The sequence below is a fragment of the Salmo trutta genome, chromosome 1 (assembly GCF_901001165.1).
Source record: "Salmo trutta chromosome 1, fSalTru1.1, whole genome shotgun sequence".
NCBI lineage: Eukaryota > Metazoa > Chordata > Actinopteri > Salmoniformes > Salmonidae > Salmo > Salmo trutta.
The window spans coordinates 37,584,244-37,598,116 of record NC_042957.1 but is presented as its reverse complement, the minus strand read 5'-3'; the positions used below and the strand labels follow the sequence as shown (position 1 = coordinate 37,598,116).

At 42.4% G+C, this 13,873-nt stretch overlaps 2 protein-coding genes across 3 annotated transcripts in view; one reads left to right on the top strand and one right to left on the bottom strand.

Annotated features, from left to right (window-relative positions):
• Nucleotides 1–10,061, bottom strand: part of LOC115195481 (zinc finger and BTB domain-containing protein 1-like) — a 53,730-nt gene extending 43,669 nt beyond the window's left edge. Inside the window, exon 1 of the mRNA XM_029755386.1 lies at nt 9,868–10,061. The gene's annotated coding sequence lies outside the window, so the exon portion shown is untranslated. The remainder of the gene's footprint in view (nt 1–9,867) is intronic.
• A 40-nt stretch (nt 10,062–10,101) lies between these two features.
• Nucleotides 10,102–13,673, top strand: LOC115195514 (zinc finger and BTB domain-containing protein 25). Of its 2 annotated transcripts, XM_029755431.1 has the most exons (3): nt 10,102–10,257; nt 11,781–11,975; nt 12,435–13,673. In XM_029755431.1, exons 2-3 carry the CDS (start codon nt 11,803–11,805, stop codon nt 13,669–13,671), a joined length of 1,410 nt encoding a protein of 469 aa, XP_029611291.1. In that variant the 5' UTR covers nt 10,102–10,257; nt 11,781–11,802; the 3' UTR covers nt 13,672–13,673. The 2 variants fall into 2 exon arrangements, with proteins under 2 accessions (XP_029611291.1, XP_029611282.1); XM_029755422.1 differs by lacking the exon at nt 10,102–10,257 and having other exon boundaries at nt 11,382–11,975.
• Nucleotides 13,674–13,873: the final 200 nt, after the last annotated feature.

Here is a 13,873-nt window from a genome sequence, read left to right as displayed (position 1 = left end):
ACCAGAGCTAGAACTCTGCCAGAGAATGTTAGCATTGTCACATCTGGTGGCTTATCCATTGAAAAAGTGCCATCCTATAAATACCTACAGTTGAAGTCGGACGTTTACAAACACCTTAGGCAAATACATTTAAACTCAGTTTTTCACAATTCCTGACATTTATTCCTAGTAAAAATTCCCTGTCTTAGGTCAGTTAGGATAACCACTTCATTTTAAGAATGTGAAATGTCAGAATAATAGTAGAGAGATGTCACGCCCTGACCTGAGAGAGAGGGTTTGTTTCTCTATGTGGTTAGGTCAGGGTGTGGGATGGGCATTCTATGTTTTGTATTTCTTTGTGTTGGGCCAAGTATGGTTCCTAACCAGAGGCAGCTGTCTATCGTTATCTCTGATTAGGAACCATACTTAAGGCAGCCTTTTTTCCACCTGTGTGTGTGTGGGTTATTGTTTTTGTATTGCTGTGAGTAGCCTGAAAAACTTTTCGTTCGTTGTGTTTCTTGTTTTGGTTTTTGCTGGTTCACCGTTAAATAAAATATGATCAACCCACGCTGCGCTTTGGTCTACCTTTAACGACGGACGTTACAAGAGAATGTTTTATTTATTTCTTTCATCACATTCCCAGTGGGTCAGAAGTTTACATACACTCAATTACTATTTGGTAGCATTGCCTTTAAATTATTTAACTTGGGTCAAACATTTCGGGTAGCCTTCCACATGCTTCCCACAATAAGCTGGGTGAAATTTGGACCGTTCCTCCTGACAGAGCTGTTGTAACCAAGTCAGGTTTGTAGTCCTCCTTGCTCGCACACGCTTTGTCAGTTCTGCCCACACATTGTTTATAGGATTGAGGTCAGGGCATTGATGGCCACTCCAATACCTTGACTTTGTTGTCCTTAAGCCAATCTGCCACACTTTGGAAGTATGCCTGGGGTCATTGTCCATTTGGAAGACCCATTTGCGACCAAGCTTTAACTTCCTGACTGATGTCTTGAGATGTTGCTAAAATATATCCATGTAATTTTCATCCCTCATGATGCCATCCATTTTGTGAATTGCACCAGTCCCTCCTGCAGCAAAGCACCCCCACAACATGATGCTGCCACCCTGTGCTTCATGGTTGGAATGGTGTTCTTTGGCTTGTAAGCCTTCCCCTTTTTCCTCCAAACATAACGATGGTCATTATGGCCAATCAGCTCTTTTTTGTTTCATCAGACCAGAGGACTTTTCTCCAAAAAGTACGATCTTTGTCCCCATGTGCAGTTGCAAACTGTAGTCTGGCTTTTTAATGGCGGTTTTGGAGCAGTGGCTTCTTCCTTGCTGAGCGGCCTTTCAGGTTATGTCGATATAGGACTCGTTTTACTGTGGATATAGATAATTTTGTACCTGTTTCCTCCAGCATCTTCACAAGGGCCTTTGCTGTGGTTCTGGGATTGATTTGCACTTTTCGCACCAAAGTACGTTCATCTCTAGGAGACAGAACGCATCTCCTTTCTGAGCGGTCTGACGGCTGCGTGGGTTTGTACAGATGAACGTGGTACCTTCGGGCATTTAGAAAATGCTCCCAAGTATGAACCAAACTTGTGGAGGTCCACAAATGTTTTTCTGATGTCTTGGCTGATTTCTTTTGATTTTCCCATGATGTCAAGCAAAGAGGCACTGAATTTGAAGGTAGGCCTTGAAATTCATCCACAGTTACACCTCCATTTGACTCAAATGATATCAATTAGCCTATCAGAAGCTTCTAAATCCATGACATCATTTTCTGGAATTTTCCAAGCTGTTTAAAGGCACAGTCAACTTAGTGTATGTAAACTTCTGACCCACTGGAATTGTGATACAGTGAATTATAAGTGAAATAATCTGTCTGTAAACAATTGTTGTAAAGATTGCTTGTGTCATGCACAAACATTTAAATTTTTTTACATTTTAGTCATTTAGCAGACGCTCTTATCCAGAGCGACTTACAGTAGTAAATGCATACATTTCATACATTTTTTCCCCCCGTACTGGTCCCCCGTAGGAATCGAACATACAACCCTGGCATTGCAAACACCATGCTCTACCAACTGAGCCACACAAAGTAGATGTCCTAACCGACTTGCCAAAACTATAGTTTGTTAACAAGAAATTTGTGGAGCGGTTGAAAAATCAGTTTTAATGACTCCAATCTAAGTGTACAGTCGTGGCAAAACGTTTTGAGAATGACACAAATATTAATTTTAACAAAGTATGCTGCCTCAGTTTGTATGATGGCAATTTGCATATACTCCAGAATGTTATGAAGAGTGATCAGATAAATTGCAATTAATTGCAAAGTCCCTCTTTGCCATGCAAAGGAACTGAATCCCCCCCAAATATTTCCAATGCATTTCAGCCCTGCCACAAATGGACCAGCTGACATCATGTCAGTGATTCTCTCGTTAACACAGGTGTGAGTGTTGACGAGAACAAGGCTGGAGATCACTCTGTCATGCTGATTGAGTTCGAATAACAGACTGGAAGCTTCAAATGGAGGGTGGTGCTTGGAATCATTGTTCTTCCTCTGTCATCCATGGTTACCTGCAAGGAAACACGTGCCGTCATCATTGCTTTGCACAAAAAGGGCATCACAGGCAAGGATATTGCTGCCAGTAAGATTGCACCTAAATCAACCATTTATCAGATCATCAAGAACTTCAATTGTTGTGTCGAAGGCTTCAGGGCACCCAAGAAAGTCCAGCAAGCACCAGGACCGTCTCCTAAAGTTGATTCAGCAGCGGGAGCGGGGCACCATCAGTACAGAGCTTGCTCAGGAATGGCAGCAGGCAGGTGTGAGTGCATCTGCACGCACAGTGAGGCGAAGACTTTTGGAGGATGGCCTGGTGTCAAGAAGGGCAGCAAAGAAGCCACTTCTCTCCAGGAAAAACATCCGGGACAGACTGATATTCGGCAAAAGGTACAGGGATTGGACTGCTGAGGACTGGGGTAAAATCATTTTCTCTGATGAATCCGCTTTCCGATTGTTTGGGGCATCCGGAAAAAAGCTTGTCCGGAGAAGACAAAGTGAGCGCTACCATCAGTCCTGTGTCATGCCAACAGTAAAGCATCCTGAGACCATTCATGTGTGGAGTTGCTTCTCAGCCAAGAGAGTCGGCTCACTCTCAATTTTGCCTAAGAACACAGCCATGAATAAAGAATGGTACCAACACATCCTCCGAGAGCAACTTCTCCCAACCATCCAGGAACAGTTTGGTGACAAACAATGCCTTTTCCAGTATGATGGAGCACCTTGCCATAAGGCAAAAGTGATAACTAAGTGGCTCGGGGAACAAAACATTGATATTTTGGGTCCATGGCCAGGAAACTCTCTAGACCTTAACTTTTGGCCACGACTGTATGTAAACTTGCAACTTCAACTGTAGGTATTTGGTGGGATGACAAGTTGTCCTTTAAAGTTCATGTGGATAATCTTGTGACAAAGCTTAATTTGAAATTGGGTTTTTATTTTCATAATAAGGCTTGCTTCCTGCTTATGGCTAGAAAGAATCTTGTTCAGGCCATTTTTCTCTCTGTAATTGATTATGGTGACTTGTTGTATATGCATGCAACCTCCTCTGCCTTACAGAGACTGGACTGGGTGAGTGCCAAGTCACTCACCCACCATTGCAGATTGTACCAAATGGTAGGTTGAACCTCACATTATATGCGCAGAAAGATACATTTGTATGTGTTCATCTACACAGCTCTTTGGGTAAACTCCCTCTTTACCTCTGTAGTCTGGTCTCCTTCACCAGCAGTTACCATACACTGTCTGCTAGGTGGTTGCTACTTCTTGGATGGTGGCAGTATTGAGTCGCTTGGATGACTGACGTGCCCAGAGTAAACTGCCTCCTACTCACTCCCAGAAACTAAGATATGCATATAATTAGTAGATGTGGATAGAAAACACTCTGAAGTTTCTATGATGTCTGTGAGTATGTTTGAATGATGTCTGTGAGTATAACAGAACTCATATGGCAGGCAAAAACCTGAGAAGAAATCCAACCAGGAAATGATTTGTAGTTCTTCTATCTAATCCCTGTTCAAACTACAGTGTCTGTGGGGTCATTTTGCACTTCCTAAGGCTTCCATTGGCTGTCAACAGCCTTTAGAAACTTGTTTCATGCGTCTCCTGTTACTGGGCAGAGAATAGGAGCTCAGTCTATCAGTGGACTGCCTGGGACCAGTGAGTTGTTTACTGCGCGGGCACGTTTGGCGCGCCACTCATTCTTTTTCTTCTGTAATGAATACGCTATTGTCCAGTTGGAATATTATCAACATTTGACATGTTTCTACGAACGGTAATGGAACTATTTGACTTTTTGTCTCTTATTTTACGCTCACGCGTTATGCCTTTGGATAGTAATCTGTACGCACGAACAAAACAGAGGTATTTGGACATAAATATGGAGTATTTCGAACAAAAATAACATTTCTTGTGGAAGTAGGAGTCCTGGTGGTGCATTCCGACCAAGATCAGCAAAGGTAAGGGAATATTTATAATACTAATTCTGAGTTTAGTTGACTCCTGCTGGTATCTGTATAGCTTGCTTTGATGGTTGAGCTCTGTACTCAGAATACTGACAAATGTGCTTACGCCGAAAAGCTATTTTAAAATCTGACACCGCAGTTGCATTAAGGAGTAGTATATCTATAATTCTTTCAATAACTGTTGTAAATTTTATCAATGTTTATGATGAGTATTTTTGTAAATTGATGTGCTCGTTCACCGGAAGTTTTGGTGGGAATACATTTTCTGAACATCACGCGCCAATGTAAAATGGGGTTTATGGATATAAATATGAACTTTATCGAACAAAACATACATGTATTTTGTAACATTGAGTCCTGGGAGTGTCATCTGATGAAGATCATCAAAGGTTAGTAATTAATTTTAGCTGACCTGGTTTTTGTGATGCCTCTGCTTGCTTGCTTGGAAAATGGCTTTGTGGTTTTTCTTGTTTAGCTGCTGTCCTAACATAATCTAATGTTTTGCTTTCGCCGTAAAGCCTTTTTTAAATTGGACACTGTGGTTAGATTAAGGAGAATCTTATCTTTAACCTGTTTAGGATAGGGGGCAGTATTTTCACGGCCGGATAAAAAACGTACCTGATTTAATCTGGTTATTACTCCTGCCCAGAAACTAGAATATGCATATAATTATTTGATTTGGATGGAAAAAAAAGTTTCTAAAACTGTTTGAATGGTGTCTGTGAGTATAACAGAACTCATATGGCAGGCCAAAACCTGAGAAGATTCCATACAGGAAGTGCCCTGTCTGACCATTTCTTGTCCTTCTATAGCCTCTTTATCGAAAATAGAGGATCTCTGCTGTAATGTGACATTTTCTAAGGCTCCCATAGGCTCTCGGAAGGCGCCAGAACGGGGAATGATGACTCTGCAGTCCCGGGGCGAAAAACAGTAGGGGTTTTGGAAAGTGGTCGTTCTGAGAACAATGACACGGGTGCGCGCGTGCATGTGAAGACTCCATTTTCTATTTTCAGTGTTTGAACGAAAACTATATTATCGCTATTTTACGAGAAAAATCGCATAAAAATTGATTTTAAACAGCGTTTGACATGCTTCGAAGTACGGTAATGGAATATTTTCAATTTTTTTGTCACGATACGCGCCGGCGCGTCACCCTTCGGATAGTGTCTTGAACGCAAGAACAAAACGCAGGTATTTGGATATAACTATGGATTATTTGGAACCAAAACAACATTGGGTGTTGAAGTAGAAGTCCTGGGAGTGCATTCTGACGAAGAACAGCAAAGGTAATCCAATTTTTCTTATAGTAAATCTGAGTTTGGTGAGTGCCAAACTTGGTGGGTGTCAAAATAGCTAGCCATGATGGCCGGGCTATCTACTCAGAATATTGCAAAATGTGCTTTCACCGAAAAGCTATTTTAAAATCGGACACCGCGATTGCATAACCTCTTACATCTAGACGTTCCGCTAGCGGAACACCTGCTCCAATATCCAATGATAGGCGTGGCGCGAATGACAAATTCCTCAAAAATCCAAAAACTTCCATTTTTCAAACATATGACTATTTTACACCATTTTAAAGACACGACTCTCCTTTATCTAACCACACTGTCCGATTTCAAAAAGGCTTTACAGCGAAAGCAAAACATTAGATTATGTCAGCAGAGTACCCAGCCAGAAATAATCAGACACCCATTTTTCAAGCTAGCATATAATTTCACAAAAAACAAAACCCCAGCTAAATGCAGCACTAACCTTTGATGATCTTCATCAGATGACACTCCTAGGACATTATGTTATACAATACATGCATGTATCTATAATTCTTAAAATAATTGTTATGTTTTTTGTGAACGTTTATCGTGAGTAATTTAGTAAATTCACCGAAAGTTTTCGGTGGGTATGCTAGTTCTGAACGTCACATGCTAATGTAAAAAGCTGGTTTTTGATATAAATATTAACTTGATTGAACAAAACATGCATGTATTGTATAACATAATGTCCTAGGAGTGTCATCTGATGAAGATCATCAAAGGTTAGTGCTGCATTTAGCTGTGGTTTTGGTTTTTGTGACATTATATGCTAGCCTCTTGTCGTTCGCCTAGGATAGGGGGCGCTACAGCGATTTTTGAAAAAAATTTGTGCCCATTTTAAACGGCCTCCTACTCAAACTCAGAAGCTAGGATGTGCATATAATTAATACTTGTGGATAGAACACACCCTAAAGTTTCTACAACTGTTTGAATGGTGTCTGTGAGTATAACAGAACTCATATGGCAGTCAAAACCCCGAGACCGATCGTAACAGGAAGTGGAATTCTGAATTGCGGACTCAACTTCATCAGTTTGCCTGTAAATCACACAGTGAGCAATGGTTCATTGAGCACTTCCTATTGCTTCCACTAGATGTCCCCAGTCTTTACAAAGTGATTTGAGCCTTCTACTGTGAAAACTGAATGAATGAGACGCAGTGGAACGTGGTCACACTGAGAGGGCCATCACCATTATGACGCCGGCGCCCCTGGCTACCCTTCCCTTTCGAAACGTTTTGAAACACAATGCAATCGTCCCCCTTGAATCTTATTGGAGCTCTGGTTGAAAAAGGCCCTAAAGATTTATGTTATACAACGTTTGACATGTTTGAACGAACCTAAATTAAAAAATAAAGAATTTTTTCGAAAGTGGAGTCCCGCGCACGACGGAACTTTTGGTGCAGCCTTCAGAACGCGCTAACAAGAACAAGCTATTGGAACATAAAGATTAACTTTTTCGAACGAAAATACATTTGTTGTGGACCTGGGATTCCTAGAAGTGCTTTCTGATGAAGATAATCAAAGGTAAGGGATTATTGACAATAGTATACAAGACTAGATTTGATATGCGATTGTTCCAAGATGGCGCTGACCTGTAACGGTAGCCTATTTTCTGAGTATCGCATCCCCTTTTATCGCAAAGTGTGATTACCCAGTAAAGTTATTTTTAAATCTGGCATTACAGGTGCTTTCAAGAGATATTCATCTATAAATCTTAGAATGACAATATTACATTTTAAAAATGTTTTCGAATAGTAATTTAGTAAATTGTAGCGCTGTTTCACCGGATGCATTTGAGGGAAAATAGTTAGTCAACGTTACGCGCCGATGTAAAATGCTGTTTTTATATATAAATATGAACTTTATCGAACAAAATAATGCATGTATTGTGTAACATGATGTCCTAGGGGTGTCATCTGATGAAGATTGTCAAAGGTTAGTGCTGCATTTAGCTGTTTTTTGGTTATTTGTGATGCATGTGGTTGGTCGGAAAATTGCTATGTGGCTACTTTTACGATATACTCCTTTAACATAATCTAATGTTTTGCTTTTGCTGTAAAGCCTTTTTGAAATCAGACAACGTGGTTCGATTCAGGAGAGGTGTATCTATAAAACGATATAACATAGTCCTATATTTGAAAAAATATATATATTAAATTTCATTATGCTAATGGCGATAGGATTTTTCGCTGGATGTCCGTCCCGCTTAAGGGACGAGCCCGACAAGAGGCTAGCTTGAAAAATGGGTGTGTGATTATTTCTGGCTGTGTACTCTCCTGACATAATCTAATGTTTTGCTTTCGTTGTAAAGCCTTTTTGAAATCAGACAACGTGGTTAGATAAAGGAGAGTCTTGTCTTTAAAATGGTGTAACATAGTCATATGTTTGAAAAATTGAAGTTTTTGGATTTTTGAGGTGTTTGTAATTCGCGCCACGCTCTATCATTGGACATTGACGAGGCGTTCCGCTAGCGGAACATCTAAATGGTGTATAATACTTGTATGTTTGAGAAATTTTAATTATGAGATTTTTGTTGTTTTGAATTTGCCGCCGTGCACTTTCACTGGGTGTCGTCATATCAATCCCGCTAACGGGATTCAAGCCATAAGAAGTTTTAAAGTCCACAGGACATTCACTTTAGTTTATTTAGCAAATATTTTCTTAACTCTATTTCTTGAACTGCATTGTTGGTTAAGGGCTTGTAAGTAAGCATTTCACAGTAAGGTCTAGACCTGTTGTATTTGGTGCAAGTGACAAATAAAATTGGATTTGATTTGCTGATTGGTTAGTCAACATGTAATAATACCTGTATACTGTCAATAACTGAGACATGCATTTCTAGCTTCATTAAAAACTGTTAACCTGATGGATTTTGGAAGTCCTTGTTCTTATTTATTTGTTTGAGGGCCTATACATGAGGCTAACTTTACCATATTATCCTGGAGGCATACTTACACAACCAGTCTCATTTGTGTGAATTATATCTCTCAACTTTAAACAATGCGAAATTCGAATAGAAAATAATTTGTTTAGCTTTTTCCTATGCCGTGGCTGCACGAAATAGCAAAGAATGTGAATTCAGCGATTACAATTGTTAACTTCATCTTTGTGGCTCCCTGATGAAACAGTAACATCCATTACTGTAGTTAGGCTTAGAACATCTGAACTCTCTATTGCTGCTTTTCGACCGTAACACCAGTGTTACACTAGTGCAGGGTTCCCCAATTAGCGCCCCGAGAGTGGTTTTAGTTTTCTGAGCAAAACAAAAAGAAGATTTAAATTGTTCACAGTTAGCCATTGTTATGTAAACGCAGCTGAAAAGCCCCAGCAGCCTTGCCTTGGACCCAGGGCCGGTGCTAGCCTTTTGGGGGCCCTAAGTGAGATTTGGTCGGCATGGCTATTTGAGTGATTGTCATTGACTGACATAACAATAAAAAAATTGCTCAACCAAATTTCAAACTTGCACCTTGTGTGTTCTACTATTCTAACTCTCAACAGTAAATTGAGACCCTGAGTTCCACAAAAAAATGTATTAAGTGTTCTGCAGTTCTACACATTTTGCCATAAGATGGAGATACATTTTTTAACACCTTTCATGCAATTCTACTCATTTTGCCAAGGGGCAGAGATGTTTTTCTCTCTTCAGTTTTACAGCTACTTTCCTGCAATTCTACCCATTTTGCCATGACTTATGCCATGTTAATGATATCTGAGTGAGAGTGACTAACAAAATCAATGGGAGGTCAGGGCCCCTGGGCACGTGCCCTGCATGACCGGTTGGTATTCGGCCATGATAACTGGCTAGACTAATTTAACAATCTAAAAAATACTGGCTGACCTGGCTAATTGAGTAACTGTCAGTGACTGACATAACAAGAAAATAATTGCTCATTCACAACCAAATTTCGAACTTGCACCTTGTGCATTCTACTATTCTAACCTTCAACAACAAGTTGAGATCCCGACTGGGGGTTGGGGGCCCCCTAGCGGCCTGGGCCCCCAAGCAACCGCTTTTGCCACTTATTCCTGGAGCAGGTCCTGCTTACCCTCAAGTTAGAGCAGGTTCGCAGGAGCTATGGTCAAGTGAGACAGGTGCTGGTCTGCATAGAAGGACACAGTACACGGTTAAATCATCAGTGGAAATGCCCCATATATGGCTTTGCGCAGTGTGTTGAATAGATTCCACGATCCGGACATGAGCGAGTGCTCGGCTCGTTCTCGACACTGTGCGCGCTGGAATCTACGCCCACGGTGACGTTAGCACCGCCTACCGGGCGAAATGCCGTGAAAGAGTAAGTCCCAAATGTACGGTGCAGTACAGTCACGTGATAACATGCTCAGTTGACAATCACATATGAAGACGTGAGAGACTGCGAGAATTTCTCTGCAGCAACAAATAGACTACGAAATATAAACCTGTATTTCGCAAATAGGTGGTAAGAAGGACTCCCAATTATCGTATATGTTTTGTTTTGCAAATAGGAGGGGATATCCAAATGCATGCATTAGTCTAGAAGGAACACTTGATTCGGTCGGAAGGAACACTTGATTCAACGCAGACGTGTGTGAATGGATGTTATGCTGTCGTGAAACAAGTTGGCGAATTTATAATGAGACTATCTGTGGGTTGTAGGCTACATAGGGGACTGGCATATCGACAATCTTTTAGGATGGTATTTTCAGTTATTCATGTATTCCATTCGTCGAAAGCTGACCCTGTCGTGGTTGCAGAATGCATGCTTTGTTGCCATGTCTGACAGTCTATCGTTTTGTCCCATCTGCTTTGAAGTAGATAACATGAATGGATACATTTGAATAAAGGGTTGCTACAATATAAATATGCTTGATCGATTGCAACAATAATACTTCTGGCAATTTTGGAAAACTCAAATTCTTGCCTTTCCAAGGAAAACACTGTCATAACCCTTGGCGGTTATGATTGGGAGAAAATATAGAGATTTACATTGTTTTTAACCTGTAACTGAGGCTTTATAGCCTATATGGTTAATTATGGCTGTCATTGGTTAAAATCTACCACAATATCAATGTTGTCAGCTAAGGTACAGTGTATGAGGGGATAATAGGTGGGTTGGAAAAGGCTATCAGAATGTGCACATGGAGGACGGTAGAGGTAGCCTAAATATTCATTATTTAATAAAACATAAATGCACTGACTATGTGACTAAAATGGCTGTGATTTAAAACTTAACTAAAATTGTTTTAGTCGAATGATAACTAAAAGTAACGAAGGATGAAGTGACAAATGTAACAAAGCCTAAAATGTATTTTAAAACTTAATCTTAATAAATGGCTGCCAAAATGAACAGTGCAGTGTAACAGTAAATTCTATTGACCCCATACTCAGTTGCAATGTACCAATATTGCCATAAGGCTACATTGACATCTGGAATAGTTTTTTGTCATAGTTTTTAGGTTAGCCTACTGTTACTCAATGTTTCAAGTGTCAATGTTGTCACACCCAACGTGAAACTCCTTTATTATCTAAAATGTCTACATGTAGAAAGTTACGGAGATGCCAACATCTGGCCCAGTCCTTTAGTTAGAGATGCTTCTTTCAGTTCTTTGACCAGCAGAGTATGCAATTGTTTCAGCAACACCTTGAGAAATGCCTTAGTGCATGAGTCAGAGGTGTTACACACCAAACATATGTTCATAAATGTGTTTTAGGGCATGGGGGAAGAGAGTAGTCATATAGAACCACATTGTCATTGCACAGAAATCAGACCTGTCATGGGTACCAATAGTATTTGTGTATTAGGTTGTTTATTGAGCTTACCTGGCACAATGGAATAGCCCCAGATGTGCAATCCGCACCCACCACACTAAAAGTATTTGATGGGAAGGAAATACTATTTTAACCCACGTCTGCACAATGTATCCTCTCCCAAATGAATTTTAAGCTGTATATAATACAATATGAATTACTGTGTGCGTGTAGCAGGAGGTCGAGAAGTGGCGTCATGGACGTGTCCAGCCACAGCCTGTTCCTCCTGCAGCAGCTCAACGTCCAGAGGGAGTTTGGCTTCCTGTGTGACTGTACTGTCGCCATTGGCAACGTGTACTTCAAGGCCCACCGGGCTGTCCTGGCTGCCTTCTCTAACTACTTCAAGATGATCTTCATTCATCAGTCAAGGTTTGCTAGCTTTTATCAACAGTACTAGTCAATATCACACTCATGGTGTTGTTAAATACCTATGTTTAGGCCTTCAAGTAAGTAGTTAGCATTGTACAGTAGCATGGGCTAGTGTCCACATTCAATGTAGGCTAGCATAATAGTGGTCGTCAGAGGTTGTTTCAGTGGTATTGGAGATTCAAAGGAATGTTGTATGTTGACTCATATTGCACTGACTGTTAAGCTAATATTATCTTTGAGGATGGTAATATACAAAATGTATATGATATGTGTGTTTTCCCTGGAAAGCTGTCACAAATAAGATATTTTGAGCTAGTTTTGTATTCATACATCTTACTCTACAAAATCTAAGAGATACTTTGATATAAGAGACAGGAGATTTTATGGAATTTGTCTTTGCAGACTAAAAGCTAATGGTCAGCAATAATACTTTCCCACTGTCTACTACCATCTCCACAGCGAGTGCATTAAAATACAGCCCACGGACATCCAGCCGGACGTGTTCAGCTACCTGCTCCACATCATGTACACTGGCATGGGCCCCAAGCAGCCAGTGGACCAGGGCCGCCTGCAGGAGGGCATCAAGTTTCTCCATGCCTACCAGCTGTGCCGTAACCCCGACGAGGGGTCCCCCGATGTCGGCGACCTGGTTCGTATGTCCAACCTGTACGGTATTCAGATTTCATCCCAGTTGGCCAACAAAGAGGGTGCTGGGGGCCCTAAAGGTAGTGCAGGGACCCGAGGAGGAGGCGGCCCGGAGGACAGGCGTTCGTCCACCCAGGCGGGCCGCTCCCACGCCGCACAGTTCTCGATGACCGTGGGGATGGAGGACATCCCCTCCTCAGACCGTCAGCCCTTCTCTGGTCTCCTCCGTGGCGTCTCCTCAGTGGCTTCCGGCGACGACTCAGACATCTCGACACGTATCAAGCAGGAGAGGGTGGAGGAAGGGGAGGGAGAGGAGGGCCACCTGGCACTGGGAAGGGTAGGGTCCCCAACGTCTCCTTCAGCCCAGGGCGGCAGCCCCTGCCAGGGCCTCCTGTTCAAGGATGGCCCTCTGGTGCTGCTGTGCCCCCGCTGTGGCGAGCGCTGCTCCTCCCCCGAGGGGCTCCGCAAGCACCTGTTCAGCCATGCCGCCTGCACCCTGGATCCCAGTGGACTAATGGAGGGCCTCTCCCAGGGCGGGGTAGGGGACCCAGAGGGCCCTGAGGACCAGCAGCAACGTGGGGCCCCCCAGGATCAGCTAGATGCAGGCTGCTTGGAGGAGGCCCTGCGGCAGAGCCAGGCCCTAGCTAACGAGCTAGCTGCTGAGCTAAGTTGGAGCAGGGGTGGTATAGCCATTGGCACTAGTCCACCCCCCACCACCACCTCCACCACCAGTCACGCACGAAAGCGCAAGATCGCTTGTGCTGTGTGCAGCATGCACTTCGCCCAGAAGAGCCAGCTGCAGGAGCACATGTATACTCACACGGGCAAGCCGTCACGCTACCACCGCTACAGCCGCCTCTGCAGCCAGCTCATCCACGCCTCCGGACACTTCTGCGAGGGGCCACCGGAGGGCGGCGTTGGGGTGGCAGCAAGCGCCACGGTAATGTTGGCGGAGGAGTCCAATCGGGAAGCTCAGGACAATGGCAGCTCCTGCTATTCGCTAGACTCTGAGATCTCACAAGAGAGCGTGGATGCCGTCACTGTGGAATGAAAGGGAGAAAAATAACTAGAAATCAAATAAATACATAGTCCCAAATATTTTTTCTTATTCTTAATTCCAGATAGTACCTCCTGTTTCAGTTTGTTTTCTTCGGTTTGATTCCTACTGAACTTGACCTTGTTTCAGTTGCAGGGATTCCTTACCTTTTGTCATTATCCTTCCACTTATCCGCTTATATCCTGTATTTTGTCAA

Coding starts and splice junctions, on each gene's coding strand:
- LOC115195514 (XM_029755422.1), top strand. CDS start 11,731: ATGAATTTTAAGCTGTATATAATACAATATGAATTACTGTGTGCGTGT. Junction 11,976..12,434: donor ATCTTCATTCATCAGTCAAG/GTTTGCTAGCTT, acceptor CCATCTCCACAG/CGAGTGCATTAAAATACAGC.